This window comes from Peromyscus leucopus, chromosome 5 (assembly GCF_004664715.2).
Source record: "Peromyscus leucopus breed LL Stock chromosome 5, UCI_PerLeu_2.1, whole genome shotgun sequence".
Taxonomy (NCBI): domain Eukaryota; kingdom Metazoa; phylum Chordata; class Mammalia; order Rodentia; family Cricetidae; genus Peromyscus; species Peromyscus leucopus.
The window spans coordinates 132158656-132177330 of NC_051067.1; the positions used below are offsets into that span (position 1 = coordinate 132158656).

General features: G+C 42.3%; 1 protein-coding gene across 1 annotated transcript in view; it reads left to right on the top strand.

Annotated features, from left to right (window-relative positions):
• Ccny (cyclin Y) overlaps positions 1-18675 on the top strand; it is a 132689-nt gene that overhangs the window by 63337 nt on the left and 50677 nt on the right. The window contains exons 2-3 of the mRNA XM_028887832.2: positions 6529-6603; positions 16849-16883. Of these exons, the coding sequence (XP_028743665.1) occupies positions 6529-6603; positions 16849-16883 (110 nt within the window). The remainder of the gene's footprint in view (positions 1-6528; positions 6604-16848; positions 16884-18675) is intronic.

Below are 18675 nucleotides of genomic sequence, written 5' to 3' on the forward strand. Positions count from 1 at the left end.
TCCTTTCTGTCCAGTGTGTCTTTGTCCCTTGACCTGGATGCTCCTGGTCATTTGTTGACATGCCTTGACTGCACATCTTCCCTGTGTCCTGCAGCCCTGGATGCTGCAGTTCAACTCAAGGCCTTCCTTGCTTGCAATTCTTTCTAATGTGCCAGGAAATTGCTTATAGCTAGGTTGTAAGATACCTTATTTCATTCGTATATTGACTCCTACACATTTATTATTCATACAAACTTGGACTTTTAATTTTCATTATTGTATTTATTCTTACCTTCCCTCCCTCTCCTCTGCTGCCGTGTGTGTGTGTGTGTGTGTGTGTGTGTGTGTGTGTGTTTTGCTCATGTAGAAAACTGAAGAACTTCAAGGATTGCTTCTCTCCCTTCACCCACTGAGCCATTTCACTATCCCCTGCCCAGTCTTTTTAAACTCCTTCATAAGAGGCTCAGTTATATGAGATGCATGCTATCCTAGTTAGGGTTTTTGTTTTGTTTTGTTTTTTTCTTTGCTGTGATGAAACACCATGACCAAAAGCAACTTGGGGACAAAGGGTTTATTTGGTTTACACTTCCACATCACTGTTAATATCAAAGGAAGTCAGGATAAGAATTCAAACAGGGCAGGAACTTGACGGCAGGACGTGATACAGAGGCCATGGAGGGATGCTGCTTACTGGCTTGCTCCTCTTGGCTTGCCCAGGTTACTTTCTTATAGAACCCAGGACCAGTCCAGGGATGGCATCACTGACAATGGGCTGGGCCTTCCCCCCATCAATCACTAATTAAGAAAATGTCCTACAGTCTTCCTACAGCAGATCTTACAAAGACACTTTTTAAATTGAGGTTTTCTCCTCTCATATGACTTTAGCTCTTGTCAAGTTGACATAAAACTATCCAGCACAATGCAAACATTATAAATGAAAAAAAAAAATGTTGTCATGGGCAGGAGAGATGGCTCAGAGGTTAAGAGCACTGGCTGTTCTTCCAAAGGTCCTGAGTTCAATTCCCAGCAACCACATGATGGCTTATAACCATCTGTAATGTAATCTGGTGCCCTCTTCTGGCCTGCAGGGATGCAGGCAGAACACTGTATGCATAATAAATAAATAAATATTTTTAAAAAAATGTTGTCAGGCTGCTCCCAAAACAAAACTCCCAAGAAAATCCTAAATGTAGAAATGGAAGTTAGATTTTTTTTGAATTTTTTTGCCCCTGTTAATTTAACTATTTAAGTTTTTAGTTTCCTTTTCTCTTCTAGTTTGAGGACAATCCAATGAGCAGGAGGTGTTTCCTATGAGTTCTTTGTTTAAGGGAAATTTGCCAGTAGTAACACCTTCTTCCCTTAGAAAGGAAAAGTGGCACTAGGTGTTTTCCTAGGGGTAGTTCTTGTGTGCTTGTCCCTGACCACTGTAGAGTAGTCTGGGACAGGGAGAGATGGTGGTGGACCTAGTCCGTGCCCATCCTTGCCCACTGCTGGGTTCCTGAAGACAGTTGGAGTAAACAGACATCACTAAAAGGGAGCTGATCAGATGTGGGGGCATGTCTTAAAGCTGACTTCCAAGCTCTGTTATCATTGAATTTTACAAAGTGGTCTACAGATGGGCCTGCAAGGATGTTCAGAAGCAGAGAAGTTTGGCTGCTTGCTAGCTGACACAGTACCTTTTATTAAGAGTCATCCCTCAGTGTCTTAGGGATCCTTTAGGGAGCATTCAGAACCACTGGCACCTTCCCTGCCCTCTGTCTGGTGTATGTTTATGAAAGAATGGACTTTCTAGGTTTTCAAATAGAAACTTACTGTTTGTATTCAGACATCCCTGCTTAGCCGCTGTACTTGTTCCTGGTGTAGTTAGTTGTCTGACTGTGTAAGTGCATGAGAAAACCTTTCTGTGGACTCCTCCCTTCCTCCTCCTGCTCCTCTGCTCCACAATATAGCCACAGTCCATCATTCATTCATTCATTCATTCATTCATTCATTCATTCATTTTCTCTCTCTCTCTCTCTCTCTCTCTCTCTCTCTCTCACACACACACACACACACACACACACACACACACACACACACACACACGACACCTTCACTTTATTCCACAATTCCCTTGAAGCCTTTGCCCAACAGGTGTCCAGACTCTAAGAACTCAGTACAGAGGTTTCATCATACTCCTGGAAGTCATGAGTACGTCTCAGCAGTAAGTGCCAGTGATTGATAGGCTTATAATGTAGTAAGATCGTGATGCCTTTTATATCCACAGACACAACGGTTTTTTTTTCTGAATAGTCTTCTTTGTGGGGCTGGTTTGAATGCTTCTGCTGTATAGGGGCCTATTCTTTCTGGTTCATTTGTTAACATGGTTTCACTGAGGTTTCCCCAACATGTTGTCTCCTTTCCCAGTAAAACCCTTTGTATCACATTGTGATCTGAAACACACACACACATGCCCCCACACACCCGTCAGGATGTTTTATGAGAAGCCCTGGAAGCCATGAAACTGGGGATCAGGGCTATGTTGAGGCCAGAACCAAGATGAGCCCTGTTTTGACTGAGGAAACAGCATTTGGAAATGCCAGTCAGGCCTGAGTTACGTGATGCAGTAGTTCTTTTGCTTGCTGTACGTGGTTTGGTGACATGAGCTACAGTTGGTCTCTGACGGCTTCTTCAGGATAGGGCAGAGGAGTCCTTTCAGAACAGAAGGGTGATGGACTGAGGGACTGCCCTCCACTCTAGAGTGTAGAAACACCAGCTTTGTGCTCCACCCCCACTTCTTCCTTTCACCTGTGGGAGTCACAGCCGAGGTACAGTGTAGCTTCTGGGCTCCTGTTTATCAGGTGCGCCCTGTGGCCACTTACGTAGTCCAGGGTCACTGTCAGGAAAGGATTGCTAGGTCTTCCTACCTCAGCTTCAGTTATGACAGGCCCTATCTCCCAGGGGTTTGTAGATTTTCTTAACGTTAGCCATTAAGCAGGCATCTGTAGGCGAATTTCTAAACGGTCTTATTAAATAAAAAACATGGAGCCAGATACAGGGGTGAAAACCTGAGAGATCAGGGAAAGTCGGGACAGCCACCAGCCAACCTCACCTTACCAATGCCACAGCTTCCAAAGAGAGCTTCTTCCTATATACTCATGTGTATATGCCTTTTCTGTTCTGTTTTCTCATTGGCTCTCTCAGGCCAGCTACATTACCTCCTCTTCCTGCCCAGCTCTGTCACTTCCTGTCTGTCTGTACAGATCTCCAGACCTCTATGGTTGGTACTGGGATTAAAGGCATGTGTCATCACACTTGGCTCTATTCCCTAGTGTGGCCTAGAATTCACAGAGATCCAGACAGATCCCTGCCTGCCAGGTGATAAGATTAAAGGCATGTGCTAACATTACATGACTTTTGTTTACTATAGTGGCTGGCTATTTCCTCTGACCCTCAAGTAAAATTTTATTGGGGGACACAGTGCATCACCACATTTCCCCTTTTTTTGTCTAAAAAAATTAAAAGTTGTAACTAATATAAGAAAAACTATATACAATTAGTATAATAACTATATACAATATATACAAACAATAAATACATCAACTATGTCTAGTCCATTTGTATTTGACAAATTCAGAGAAAATACTTCATTATCTATCCTATTTTGGTGAGTCTAAAATGTGCCTAATTTAGTTTGTATCCTAACATATTACTAACAGAAAACTATCTTATGAAGTCTTTCAAATTTATACACTTTACACCACTTAGTGAGTTTCTTTTCTGAAATTTCTTAACAAGGAAAACTGTAACTACAACTATCTAACCTTCAACTCCCTCAGAGACCTGAGAAGGAAATAATATTACCTAGTAAAACAGGAAGTGCAAACAAGCAACTTCCAGAAAATGAGTTATGACAGAAACAGCCAGCTGCCTGGACATTCACCTGAGGTTTCTCCACAGTGTTGGGGCATCATCTTCAGCCCACAGGCTTAGCGTATCTGACAGACTCATTTGTGAAGTAGGATGTACGCAAGGCCTACAGCTCGACCCCATATTCGGTGCGAGTATTCCATGTACCAGATGAACTTGAATTCCGCCAATGTCCTGTCATGATTCAGGATTTTAAATTCTGGAAATTGTTGGTGTATTTGGATCAGGTCCTCCCCCAACCCCAGGCCACTGTAAAATAAAATTTTATGATGTGCTCCTTCAGGGTAGCAAAAATTGCTCATTTGCATTATTTAGAGGGAACCAGATAATCCTATGTATTAGGTGTTTTCTATTCCCATGCATATTCTCCAGTGTGTCATACTGCTTACTGGCTGATGACATAGACATGTCTATTTCTGTGTCAATATGGTACTCTTAATGGATTTTAGTGGTAGGTAGACATATGCATTGTCTAGGTTGACTGAAATTTAGCGTGCATGTGCTCTTCTTGGAAGTTCTTTGGATCGGTGGTGGCACCATTCTTAGATCTAAGGCAAAGAATCCTGACTTCCAGGTTGTCAGCCTTGCCCTGTAGTTCTGGCTACCAGTAGAGAAGTATTAGCTGTTTGCATTTTCTGGCAACCCCTTCTGCTGTGTTTTAATGGTAAAGGAGAGTTAAAGTAGTCTGACAGATGAGTTAGGAGGAGTGTTACGGGTCTGAATAGATGAGGTTTTGACAGTGTCCAAGGCAGCTCTTTCTGTGGCACCTGTCTGCAAGCAGCACACACACCTCGTTGACACCTTTCCTGGTGACTTGGTGTGAAGCTTTCTTGAAATTACTTGTGGTTAGGAGTACATATTTGCTGTCATCCTTGTTTTATAGAAGTCCTCATAAACTTTAAGTAACATACATTTGTTACCACCCCTCCCTTTTTTTTTTTTTAAAGTAGCAAGATCCTAACTTGAATAGGAAACCTCACAGACTATCTTACATCAGGTCTCTATTTAGATCAAGTTAAAGCAAGTTTGAGAGATTGTGTCTTCCTTTCCTGTCTTCCATCGAGCCTCCCTTCAAGGCATTTACCTGGGAAACTACAGTGTACCGAAACAGAAGTTAGAGTATCTGAAAGGCAGACCGTATTGCTTAAGAATCTGTCAGTGATTTTTTTCTTTTTTTTTGTTTTCATTTGTGTGTATGGTATGTATATGTGTGTTCACATGTATGTGAGCACTGTTGTATGTGCAGGTGTGCATATGCATGGGTGTATTGTCTGGGTAGGTGCAAATGTGTGTGCATGCACATGGTGCCCTGTTCCTTGATTTGTTACACCTTGTTCTTGGAGACAGGCTCTGTCAGTCAAACCTGTAGCTCACTGATAAACCCTGTCTCCTCCTCCAGAGACTGAAATTACAGGTGATTCACCATGCCTACTCAGCATTTAGGTGGGTTCTGAGGCTTCAAACTATAGCCCTTTTGATTGCCAAGCAAGCACTTTAACTACAGAGACATCTGTCTCCTCAGACTGTTTTTTTAAACAAATCGGGTGAGCAGTTAGAAACTGTGCGTGTGTAAGAACTTGTCCCCATTCCTGTTTGCCCAGAACATGTCAGCTCCTGTGTGAATAAGCTTTAGTGTCATCTCCATCATCTTTCTGACCGTCCTGGTTTGCTCTCCTTTCATCTTATTCTCCACAGAAGCTGAAAATAAGGATGCCTCTGTGTGTGTGTGTGTGTGTGTGTGTGTGTGTGTGTGTGTGTGTCTGTCTGTCTGTCTGTCTGTCTCTGTGTGTGCACGTGCGTGTGTGTGTGTGTGTGTGTGTGTGTGTGTGTGTGTGTGCTTGAGCAATCTTGTGAGTGCTATATGTTGACCTAAGTTTTCTTTCAAGTATGGATCAGATAGTACACCTGCCATGCCCGCCTGCATCAGAGTCCCATGTGACCTATACACAGTTTGTATTTTGAACACTACCAATGAGCCCTGACATAGGTATAGACCTTACACAGAATTGTGTGTAGTAGTCTACCCCACCCTTTGGTGGCCTGCCTCTCTTGGTGCAGAGCAGATTTTTCAAAGGATAGAGTTTTGGGCTGCTAGATCTCTTGTGGAGCATCTCAGATATGCCCCCCTGTGGGGGTTCACAGAGGCTCCCTAAGGCCTTCCTCAAGATCAGAAAGTCTGAGTTTGCTTTGCCCAGCAGGGCTGTATAATGGGATGATTTGACCAAGGGCGTGGTTACTAGGTGTTTTGAAGGGTCTACACTTGTTGGTACTTTATACCTCGACCTCAAAAGGGGCAGGTCTCTTGCTCCTCCCCTTGCTGGTGTATAAAAAGCCCATCATGATTAAACTTGGGGCAGCTGGGTATTGACCCAGGGCCCTACATCTATATTTCTATCTAATACTTCCTCATTCCTCTCTCCTCCCTCCAAGAACCCTTTGACAGGTCTCCTACACCCTGCACCCATGTTTTCAACAGCAATGTTCTTAATGGACCCAAAAGATCTACTAACACAGAAACTGGCTTCTTCGGTCATTGGATGTACTAACATTAAGATTGAGAAATTGAAAACTAATTGTGGTTCTATAGTTACTGACTTGTGATTTATTTTATTTATTTAGTTTCTCTTTTTTTCTTTAAAGATTTGAATATGGAATTCAATCCTTCCGACCATCCTCGGGCCAGCACAATATTCCTCAGCAAATCTCAGACAGACGGTAGGTTACTAATTCATTTGCTTTTAAAAATATGATTAGCCTAAATGTGGACACTACTAGGATTGATTTTTTTCAGTGTATGGTAGAGTTCCCTTTAGTGACCATGGAGTACTGTCTGTAATGGTGATTCCCATTGTTTATTCCTGGGTAATGAGTTTCATTTTCTGAATTTCTCATTTGACTCACCTCTCTCCATTTTGCCAGTTAGCTGGGTTACCTCTGTATGTATTCCATAGTGGGAGTTAATTGGGTCAGAAATTTCCCTTTAGGTCCTAAAGTTTAAGACATGATTTTTATGTAAATTCTCAAAGATCAGATGTGTTCACTAGTCAGACAGTAAGAAAAACAAAACAAAAATCTAAACAATTGAAAGGCAATTAACTGTCTGTTTTTTTCACTCAGGAGCTTAATTGAACCTATACATGAGATGCATATATATTTATTTATCTGTTGATCTATTTATTTATTTATTCAAGCCAAACTTTGAGTAACTAGCTCATCTTAAAGATGTTAGAACCCTGAGCCGGGCGGTGGTGGCACACGCCTTTAATCCCAGCACTCGGGAGGCAGAGGCAGGCGGATCTCTGTGAGTTCGAGGCCAACCTGGTCTACAAAGTGAGTTCCAGCAAAGGCGCAAAACTACACAGAGAAACCCTGTCTCGAAAAACCAAAAGAAAAATAAATAAATAAATAAAAAATTAAAAAAAAACTCTTGCAGTCTAATCCAGGTATATGTAGAATTTCTCCTACAGCGTGGCATTATCTCTTCTTAGCCTCAGTTTACCTAACTGTTCTCTGGCCATTAGCTTCAAAGGAGAGGGAAGATAAATAATGCAAACCCAGTTTTCATAAATCTTCCCTTGACACCATAGAGTAAGGCATAATGACACGGTGACTAGGATTATGTCTGACAAAGAAGAAAGCCTGCAGATTCCACCCTTGACTCTGGACAGATTGATGGTTCTAATTTAGATCCTAAAGAGACTACAAAGAAGATAAACATGTCTATGACCGTAGTTCATGTGTAAGAATTGAAAATGCCTCAGTAATGGTTGGTGCCAGCTTTGGCAGGCTACAGTATTGATGCAGTATGGTTTTCAAGTAGGCCACTTGAAGTCTTTGGCACAGTTTAAAAAAAGGGGGGGGTGTCTCCAAGAGTAAGAAAAGAAAAATCAGTAAGTACCAAATACTTGTGAAGGAAGCTTTGAATATATTACGTTAATAAAGTCCACCCAGAACTTTCTGTGATAAATGGGAAGCTGCTGAGAGAGGGTAGGAAATTACAAGCAAAAGAAAAAAATGGAGATGGGGTGGGACTTTGGTGAAAATGAGGATAAAAATTGGTTTTCCCCAGATACTTGGGAACAGTGAGATGTAAAATAATCCGAAGCTGCCTGGCGCAGATAGGGTATTTCTGCTGAGCTCAGCTGTCTTCTGAATAGGTTCTTGGGATTGTCAGAGCCTCTGCGTCGGGGACACACCTTGATTGTCCTGGCAAAAGGAAATGACCTAACAGAGGAAGGATTATTCCAGAAATAGCTTAAGGTCAATCTTCTTTCTTCTAGAGTCCATCTTCCTTCCTTTTTTCTAGAACTTCAGGTCTTTGTATACCGCTTCAGTCTCTCCTGACTACTAGGGCTTTCCACTCCACATGCCGACCTAATTGAGTTTCATATTACAAACAAAAGGAAAGTTACCTCTTCCAGTAAGTGGTCTCTGCTCTTTCCATTTCAACTGTTGCTTGGGCCTGGGATTCAGGGGTATGTTTCTCTCCTTACTGCCACAACTTCTTCCTTTCTTCAGACAGAGCCCTTTGCTGAAGACAGTTCTGTGTAATGAAACAGTCAGTTTATCACTGATTGTGTAAAGTAGGGTTTTTTGTACACATAGTAATCTTGCCAACTTTACTTATTTTTGAGTGAAGTAGTTGTAAGATAATTGGTTATTTATTTTATGAACTGACTTTGAACAACATGTACAGAAAACTTAAGGCTACCATTGATCTTCTGTTCTTCATAAATGGATACTTAGGACAATTGCCTCATCTGCTGCCAGACTGTGTTGTTAACTGTTCCCTCCTTAGCTCCATGTCATCTTCTCCTGGATTTTTCCCTTGGAGTCTTTCTCTCTCTTGGGATTTCTTGGTGACAGAGAGTATGGTCCTGATTGGAGTCTTTGTGGGTCAAGGTTCTTCTCATACCTCTAGAGCAAAGGTTCTCAACCTGTTGGTCACATATCAGATATTTACAATTTATCATAGTAGTAAAGTTACAGTTAGGAAGTAGCCATGAAATAATTTTATGGTTGGGGTCAGTACAACATGAGGAACTGTACTAAAGGGTTGAAACATAAGGAAGGTGAAGAACCGCTATGCACAGGGCCAGCAGATTGTGCAGCCTGTATTCACAGTGGCTCCCTCTCCTCTGTTCTCAGTCATCCCACTAATCTGTAGCCATTTTAGCTCTCTGAACACCCAATCTGAAGAAGACCTTTACTCTCTTCTAGCTCTGAGTTATTGTGTGGCAAAACACAAATTTTCTAATTTATTTTATTCCTTAGCAATTATGTATACCTACGCTCAGTGCACTTAAGTTATATTCCTTACCCCACACTTTCATTTTTTGAGATCTTTGTAGCGTTGTTAAGGCTGGTCTCTAAATCTTGGGCTCAGGTGAATCTCCCTCTTTGCCTACTAAACAGCTAGAATTATAGGCAAATGCCACTGGTCCTGGCTTTTTTTTTTTTTTTTAACTTTAATTTCATCTTGAATTAAAACTTCTAAAAGTTTTGTTGGCATCCAATAGTATACATCATTTGGGGGAACAGCATGATATTTGCCTCTATACTATGTACTGTTCAACTCAGGAGCCGTAGCTTGCTCGACATCATCTTATCCCTTTTTCTTTTTCTTTTTTTTCCTTTTTGGCCCCAAGAACACTGGCAGTCCTCTCTTCTGGCTCTTTTTAATTGGCCTCTGTCCGTCCCACCTCCCGTTCTCCCCAGCCTGCAGCTGCTGTTGTGTGCCCTACTTCTATGACAGCCTTTGAGATCCCATGTGTCAAGAGGTCACCTGTGTTTGTCTTTCTGTGGTGACTTTTTTACTTCACATTTGATTTCAGATCATTCAGGGTAAACTTTTTGGTTTAGGTTTTTGAGATAAGGTCTCCTTTTGTATCCCAGACTGGCCTGGATGGAACTCAGCTGTCCTCCTGCCTCAGTCTCAGTACTGAGAGTACAGATATGTGCCACCAAGCCAAAAACTGTACTTTATAGATAAAAGACTGTCTGTTTATTCACTATATTACCTGAAGCTTAAGAACAGAGATTGTCTTCCTTCCTCAGTTTGCTCTAAGTATACTGCTACCGGGTAGAGGAAGTTTATAAAGAACGGGGAATAAAAGGATGAAGGCAGGAGTCTTACTTCATCCTTAGGAGCCAAGCACTTTGTGTAGCAATTTCACTTTCTCCCTCATCCTCTAGCTTTATTTAAAGGGATATAACCATTCTTTAGAGCAGTGGTTCTCAACCTGTGGGCTTGAGGGGAGTATACTGACCCTTTCACAGGACTCTGTTGTTGTTTGTTTTTGCTCTTCCACTATTTTGTAGGGGGGCTGCCACCCAGGTTCCAAATAAATCACACACGGAGGCTTATTATTACTTATGAATGCTCAGCTTTAGCTTGGCTTGTTTTTTGTCAGCTTTCCTTATCTTAAATTATCCCCCCTACCTCTTGCCTCTGGGCTTTTCTCGTTCTCTTACTTCTGTAAATCTTACTCTTACTCCATCACTTGCTGTGTAGATGGGTGGCTGGCCCCTAATGTCTTTCTCCTTCTCTGGCTACTTCTTCCTTTGTCAGCTCCACCTATCCTTTCTCCTGCCTCACTATTGGCCATTCAGATCTTTATAGACCATCAGATGTTTTAGACAGGCACAGTAACAGGGTTTCACAGAGTTAAACAAATGCAACATAAACAAAAGTAACATACCTTAAAATAATATTCTACAACAGGGGTCGCATGTCAGATACCCTACTTATCAGCTATTTATACACAGTTCACAACAGTAGCAAAATTACAGTTATAAAGTAGCAACAAAAATAATTTTATGGTTGGGGATCACTACAACATAAGCAACTGTATTAAAGGGTCTCAGCATTATGAAGGTTGAGAACCACTACATTAGAGGCAGGAGGACATAGGTTTTTTTTTTTTTGTTTGTTTGTTTTTTGCCCAGCTAGTAAATTTGCAGTTCTCTCTTCCCACTCTAAATTCAGTGTGAGTGATGGAGCTGCCCTTAGGCCAGCTATTTCTCTGCAATTACCCCTTAAGCTGTAGGGGAAGGGGTGTTTATGGGGTGGAAGGGTGGTGGAAGGCCAGGTCCGTGAGGGGATGCTTTCTTTAGGTGCTGTGGTCTGCTCTTTTCTCGAACATTGCCTTGTTTTGAACACTTGGGCCTTTCAATCTGGACAAAGTGTTTGCATAGTCCAAACTCAGATGTGATCAGTTAGAACCAGAGTGAGTTTTCCTACTCTGCCTTTACCTTGGCCTAATGCTGTCCCCAGGTGCAGTGGTGAGAAACTTCCACAGGAAGCACAGACAGAACAGAGAGGGGTAATGGTGCTTTGCCCAACAGGTCAGGGTTCTCTGCCTTTGCCATCACAGACCCACTCCGCTGTTGGTAGACAGCCCTTTGGTCTGGTGGTCAGAAGTGATATCTAGTTATTTTTCATCTCTGAACACCTTCAGCTCCCCCTCTATTAATGTCAACCAACCCTCTCAGTGTGTTTCGTAGCTTAATAGCCTACCTTACATTAAATATGCATTTGACCACCGATCCCTTGACATTCAGGAAGCTGCTGAAATAGTCGATATGGGACAGACATCATGAAAGAACGGCTAGAAGCCAGTCATAGTGGTGCATACCTTTAATCCCAACACTTGGGAGGCAGAAGCAGGTAGATCTCTCTGAGTTTGAGGCCATCCTGGTCTACACAGTTCCAGGATAGCCAGAGCTGCATAGTGAGACTTTTGTCTTGGGGGGTGGTGGTGGGGAAACAGCTAGAAAATTTAGGAGAATTTCCTGAAGTCTACAGTGACTGGAAGCTCACTAGCTGTTTCTCTCTCCCTCTCCCTCTCCCTCTCCCTCTCCCTCTCCCTCTCCCTCTCCCTCTCCCTCTCCTCTCCCTCTCCCTCTCCCTCTCCTCTCCCTCTCCCTCTCCCTCTCCCTCTCTCTCTCTCATTTGCACTGAGTTTCTTCCTTTGGCTAGGGCTCCGTCATTCTCTCAACTGGTCTTGGTTTTTGAGTCATGCTGCCCATAGAATACCAGAACACAGGGTTGAAGAGGGAAGGGCTAGACTTGAGCTGAGAGGAGGAGGTGGTGTCTTGGCTCAACTGTTCCTCCCATCTTTCCATCTCCTGTTTTTCTTACTACAGATGGGTTGGTCTTGGACCATCCATCTAAGAGTTACTTCTGAACATCTTGGAGGCAAACAATAGTTCAGGTCAGATGGCTGCAGTGCTCTTCAGTAAGGTACCCAACTGATACCTTGACTCTGCCTTGATGCATCAAAATATTGCAACGCTTCCACCATGTGTAGAATGCTGTTCTGGTGTCTTGACTAGGTCAGATGTTCCAGTGTGTGTGTAAAGTTAGGGGCATCCCAGTGCAGTACAAGTGAGCATGTGAGCATATGAAAGCAGTGGAGAGGCTGGGCATGGTGATACATGCCTGTTATTCCTGTACTCAAGGGACTAAGGCAGGAGGATTGAGAGTCAGGGTCAGCCCAGGCTGCATAGTGAGACCTGGTTTGAAAAAAGAAAATAGTGGAGAAAATTACCTAAAAATGGAATAAGTAGGAAAAACATAATACATATGACAAAGTACATTTATATTTTAAAAAATTGAAAATGCTGATACCAGAACAAAAATGAACATGTTCCTATTGGTATGTTTATATGTAAGTGCATGTATATTTGCGTTCATGGAGAAAAGCACCCATTTTCAAAAGTATACTTATCTGTAAATACACATAAGAAAGAGACTTAAAAATACACACTAAAATAAAATTTCAAAAGTATACTTATCTGTAAATACACATAAGAAAGAGACTTAAAAATACACACTAAAATATTCAAAAGTATACTTATCTGTAAATACACATAAGAAAGAGACTTAAAAATACACACTAAAATATTATGTTAAAAATACACACTAAAATAAATAAAGTATACTGATCTGTAAATACACATAAGAAAGAGACTTAAAAATACACACTAAAATATTATGTTGCTGTGGTATGTTTTTTCTTTGTGTATTTCCCAACCTTTATTTTTTATTTATACCATTTTTAACTGTCTTCCATGTAGTGCTTTACATTTTCCAAATTTTCTACATAAATGTGTCTTTTATTGGAAGAAATAGCTTCTGATTATAGTTAGTTGACATTTCTGTGCTTCTGAAGAAGTCTTCTGGCCCTAGGTATTCTCAGTGGAAATAAGCTGATGGGTCACTTTCTGCTGTGTCCTGCTCACCTCATACTCTCTGGCCTATAGTTGTCTTCTCTGACTGGACACGTCTGTGACACTGTCCTGCTTGCCCTGGTCTCTGACTGTACACGTCTGTGGCACTGTCCTGCTTGCCCTTGTCTCTGTACACCTGTGAAACTATCCTGCTGCCTGTTGTCCTGCTTGCCCTTGTCCCCTCCTCATTTTTATTTCCTCTTGAATGTACAGAATGTCCCAGTCCTCAGGATCTGGGTTTAGAAATAAACGAAGATCTGCTTCCGGTCCAGGCTACCTTCCTGCAGCCCTGGGAATGACCTCACCAGGATGCCTTGCCCAGGGCTAGGAAGTGTGGGCTGACATCCTCCTTCAGTAGTACACTTTGTGTCCTGGTCATTCTGTCATTGTGTTCTTGACCTTTGGTCAGGTTTCTAGCTCAACAAGGAGGAAGTTTGGCACGCACTCCAAACTAGGGCTCACTAGTTATATTTTGATGTGAGTTTTTTTGGTTGGTTGGTTGTTTTTTGTTTGTCTGTTTGTTTGTTTTCGTGTGTGTGTGTGTGTGTGTGTGTGTGTGTGTGTGTGTGTGTGTGTGTGTGTGTTTGCTGTTTGGTGTCTCTTTATGTCTACCTACTTTTGCCTCCCTCCTCCAGTGCTAAGATGAATAGCATGGAGTACCACTCCCGGCAATACTAGTTGTATTTTGCCTTAAGTAAAAGATTGATTCCTCTGCTTTTGTGCTAATCTCATTTATTCTATGAAAAAGTACCCAGAACTTTTAATTAGCTTATTTAAAGCCTGATCTCTGCCATCCTTGGGAAACAAAACTTTGATTATGTTTTTGTTTTGTTTTGTTTTTGAGACAGGGTCTTTCTCTCTAACACCAGCTGTCTTGAAACTTGCTGTGTGGTCCAGGCTGGCCTCAAACTCACAGGGATAGAGTGCTGGGATTGAAAGTATGCACTATGTCTCTTGGCTTGTTTCTGGTTTTTGTTTTGGGTTTGTTTATTTGTTTGTTTATTAGAAACAGGGTCTCAGTATGTAGCACCGGCTGTCTAGAAATTACTATGTAGACCAACTCAGATCTACCTGCCTCTGCCATATTTTTATAATCTTCATTATCTATATTATCTCCACAGTCAGGTCTACTTCTCTTTAAAAAAAGCAAAGCAAAACAACAACAACAACAACAACAAAAAATTGTAGTTCTGTGCAGAGTCAAAGGCTTCCATTAGTGGCCTGGCCATCGTTCTGCTCCAGTGAACCTCTGTTTTACCCAAGTTCCATAGTAACCAATGCTGGTGCTGCTCCTGTAAACCATCCTCCCCCTCACCTCTCCCACTCCTCACCTCATATCACTCTGCCTGGGCTTCTTTTAGAATTCCAAAGAAGATTGCTGAATGGGCGAGTGTCTGAGACCTCTCTAGTCTCAATATTCTGTGGTTGAGTAGTGGCTAGCACTTGCCATTAAAAGGTCTCTCAAATAAAATGGAAAGAGGAAACTACAGTTTTCATGTCTACCAAGGGAAAAAGTTAGCTGAAGTTGTATTATTACAAGAGGGAGCAGGGCAGGTGCAAGATACCACGTACCCCTTGCATGTTGTTGTTTGTTCCTTTTGAGGGGAGCACCACCCAACTCCCAAATAAATTACACATGGAGGCTTATTCTTAATTATAAATGCCTGGTCTTAGCTTGGCTTGTTGCTAGCCAGCTTTTCTTAACTTTAAATTATCCCATCTGCCTTTTGTCTCTGGGCTTTTTCCTTTTCTTACTCCTGTAATCTTACTTTCACTCTTAGTCCGTGACTGGGTGTGTAGCTGAGTGGCTGACCCCTTGCGTCCTCTTCCCTTCTCTCTTGCTTTTTTTTCTTTCCTCCCAGGTTTCTTCTATATATTCTTTCTGCCTGCCTGCCAGCCAGCCCTGCCTGTCTTCTTTTCTCCTGCCTCACTATTGGCCATTCAGCTCTTTATTAGCCCATCAGGTGTTTTAGACAGGCAAAGTAACACAGCTTCACAGAGTTAAACTGCAGCATAAACAAAAGGAATGCCTTAAGATTATATTCCCCCAACAGTGATACCTCTAGCAGTGTTTTCATAGATTAAGTTCCTTTTGGTTATTCTGAATCTTTTTGTGTTTTCATATTTATTTTAAAGTTCCTTTTTCAATTTCTGTGAAGAGTTAAATTGGGTTTGTTTGTTTTGAGGCAAGGTTTCACAATTTAGCTCTGGTTGGCCTCTAACTCAAGAGATCCACATGCCTCTGGCTTTGGAGTTCTCTGATTAAAGGCATGTGCCACCATGCCTGACCCTTCATTGGAATTTTGGTGGGGATTGTATTGGTTATGTAAATTGCTTTTAGTAGGACTGTCATTTTCATAATATTGATTCCTGTCAGTCCATGAATATAAGAAGTCTTCCTGTCTTCTGTTTCCTTCAGTTTCTTTCTTTAAAGTTTTTATTCACAAGTATTTAAGAATGAGGTCTCTTTGCTTGCTAGGCCAGGGCTAGCTACATGTGAGGCACTGAAGATATATTTCTAGGGAAAACAAGTGTTTCCTTAGGAATCAGAGCGGTAGTGAGGGTGGAAAACTCCAAGACTCTCGGACTTTTTAGCTCAATGGCTTTGGGGGTACAGACTGCAGGAGGAATGCCTGCTCGGGGTACAGACTGCAGGAGGGATGCCTGCTCTGCTCGGGGTACAGACCGCAGGAGGGATGCCTGCTTGGGGTACAGACTGCAGGAGGGATGCCAGCTCTGCTCGGGGTACAGACCGCAGGAGGGATGCCTGCTTGGGGTACAGACTGCAGGAGGGATGCCAGCTCTGCTTGGGGTACAGACCGCAGGAGGGATGCCAGCCCTGCTCGGGGTACAGACCGCAGGAGGGATGCCTGCTTGGACAACAAGCTGAAATGGCACACCTTGAGTTAGTGCCTTCCCCTAGCAGAAGCCTGTCCTTCATATCCTCTACAAGGAACTAATTGGGGAGTTGATGGACTAATGTGTGCCCAGAAGAGCTAGTCTTTAGAAAGGACAACACAGGATTTGGTGACAGTTTATCACCAGTTTCTCTGTGTTCTCTGGCCCACCGTCTGGTTTCTGAGGCTGAAGGATGCCTGTTCTGTCAAAAACTGAGGTGAAAGCCCTACAGTGCAGGCAACAAGGCTGGGCACAAGAGCATTTCATATGGGGAGGCTCGCCTGCCTGCCTGCCTGCCTGCGGGGGAAGCTGCAAGTGCCCCTTGGAGCCTCCACAAACAAGCTCAGGCTTGTTCCATCACCTCCAGGAAGCAAATGTCTTCCACTACAGAACACTTCTGTTCACATCACTAGGTCTCCTGTTGGGGATGTCATTGTGGTTACTAATCATTCATTCATACAATGTGGATCCATAAAGATCCACTTGGGTTAGAAGTAAGTAATTCTCTTAATTCTCTTGAACTATTGGGTGCATATAATTTTCATGTGATTTACTAATACTTGGTTCAGGTAATGAAATCTCTCACTCTTCTGTTGACTTCAGCTACAGTTGTTATGGTATTGTTTAAGTAGCTGTGTACTGATCTCTGTCAGTCAAGTTTAGATCTGCGTTTGTGTAGCTTCTTTACACTTAAACTTGGTAAATGAGTAACTGGGAACCTTGGTTGATGGAATGATAGAGCCATGGCAAAGAGGCCCATTCCTCAACAACCTGCGAGGGTTGATATGCAAGCATGTAACATTTTTGTCCCGTCTTTTGTCTTCACAGTCAGAGAAAAACGCAAGAGTCTCTTCATTAACCATGTAAGTAAAACTGTCTCCCCGTGTTTTTCTTAACGATTCTATACTAGATTGGTAGGTGAGGATGCCCTGTGTGTTGTGCGGTACATAGAAGACGGTGAGAAATGATGAAATGCTGATTTGCCAGGCATTGTTTGGGATTCACTCCCATTGCCATGTCTCCAGATTCCCTGACGGCAGTGGAAGGGAGTATGCCTGTGGGTAAGACCACAGTGCCACCGCAGCATGACACGGGTCCAAACAAAGCAAAGGGTTTTCAGTTTGAACCTTTTGTTTCTGCTCATACCAAATTCCCATTTTTTGGTTTTGGGTTTTTTGTTTTGTTTTGTTTTGTTTTTTTTGTAGTGCACTTGCCTTTGAATAAATACATAATTATTTTTCCAGAACAGCTGTTTGCTTCCTCTCTCTCTCCTACACAATTACTGTTTGTGGGACAAGACCGCACATGTTTGTGTGTTTACTCAAAAACAGTTTATATGTGTGAAGAGGCTAAACGTGGCCATTTAATTTTCAAAGCAGTTCCCTCTAGTACCTCGGCCATTCCGAGCAGTATCTCCCCATGGTGGCTACACGGGATAGTAATAGGTACACCTGCCTTCTCCAGCCTCTCCCCACTGCTCCCTGGCAGACTCTGGAACAGACAAGGGATAACCATACCTCTTGTTTAAGCATGTCTTGTTCTTTAAGAAAGAAGACTGCTCCTACAAGGTAAGGAGTGATGTAGTATGTGAACTGCCAGAGTAAGTGTGCTGTACACTCTCACTGAAAACTGCAGTGATGAACCTGACCTTACGAAGGCTTGCCTCAGGGTTGTTAGACTGCATTTCAGAACTTGTAGATTCTGACATGCTTAGAGATAAAGCTGTGTATTTAAGACCCTTAAGGCCATCAAAAGACACGTGCTGGACCCATAGGGAACTGGTGATTCCTCTGCATCAGTGACATCTAATGTGTACATGTCATTTCCTAGAGGTCATAAGGTCTCTAGTTCCTATCAGGTATTTTATCTATCTTTCTGAATTTGCTTGTGTTATGTGAGGGTGCGTGAGCTGACTCACCAGCCCTCTGTCAGATTTCTAAAGCACTTCCCTGGCCCTCTAGGTTGGTTTTGTTGTTGTTGTTTTTTTTTTTTCCTTTTTCTTTTTTTTCTTTTGGTTTTTCGAGACAGGGTTTCTCTGTGCAGTTTTGCGCCGTTCCTGGAACTCGCTTTGGAGACCAGGCTGGCCTCGAACTCACAGAAATCCGCCTGGCTCTGCCTCCCGAGTGCTGGGACTAAAGGCATATGCCACCACCGCCCGGCTGGTTTTGTTGTTTTTTATTTGTTTTATTTTTTCGTTTAACAGCCACAATAGTTTATTTACAGTTCAAGTCTGTAAGATAGTTATAAGACAGCCAGTTTTACACATCACAATATGAATTACACCACAGACAACAACATGGAACTGGTGTAAAACAAAGCTGAGGTAGAAAGGCAAAGAATTTGTTAAGCAATTTGTTAAGGCTAGATTAAATTTTGTTAAAGAAATAAGGAACTATATTTTAGGAGAACTGCAGGGTGTTTCTGTTGAAGAATGAATTTCACAATTTTCTGTCCCTTGTAGGGAAAACTAAGACTAATTTATCCACTCACACTTTTAACACACTGTAATTTCACTCGTGGAATTTTACATCAACCTTCTCAACAAACCTCAACATACCCAAAGCAATGGAAATCTAGAAGAAGAGACAATAAAATGAGAGGTCCTCAGTGAAGGAGAGAACCCAAACAGTAGAATCTCCTTTAGTCTCAGGTAGC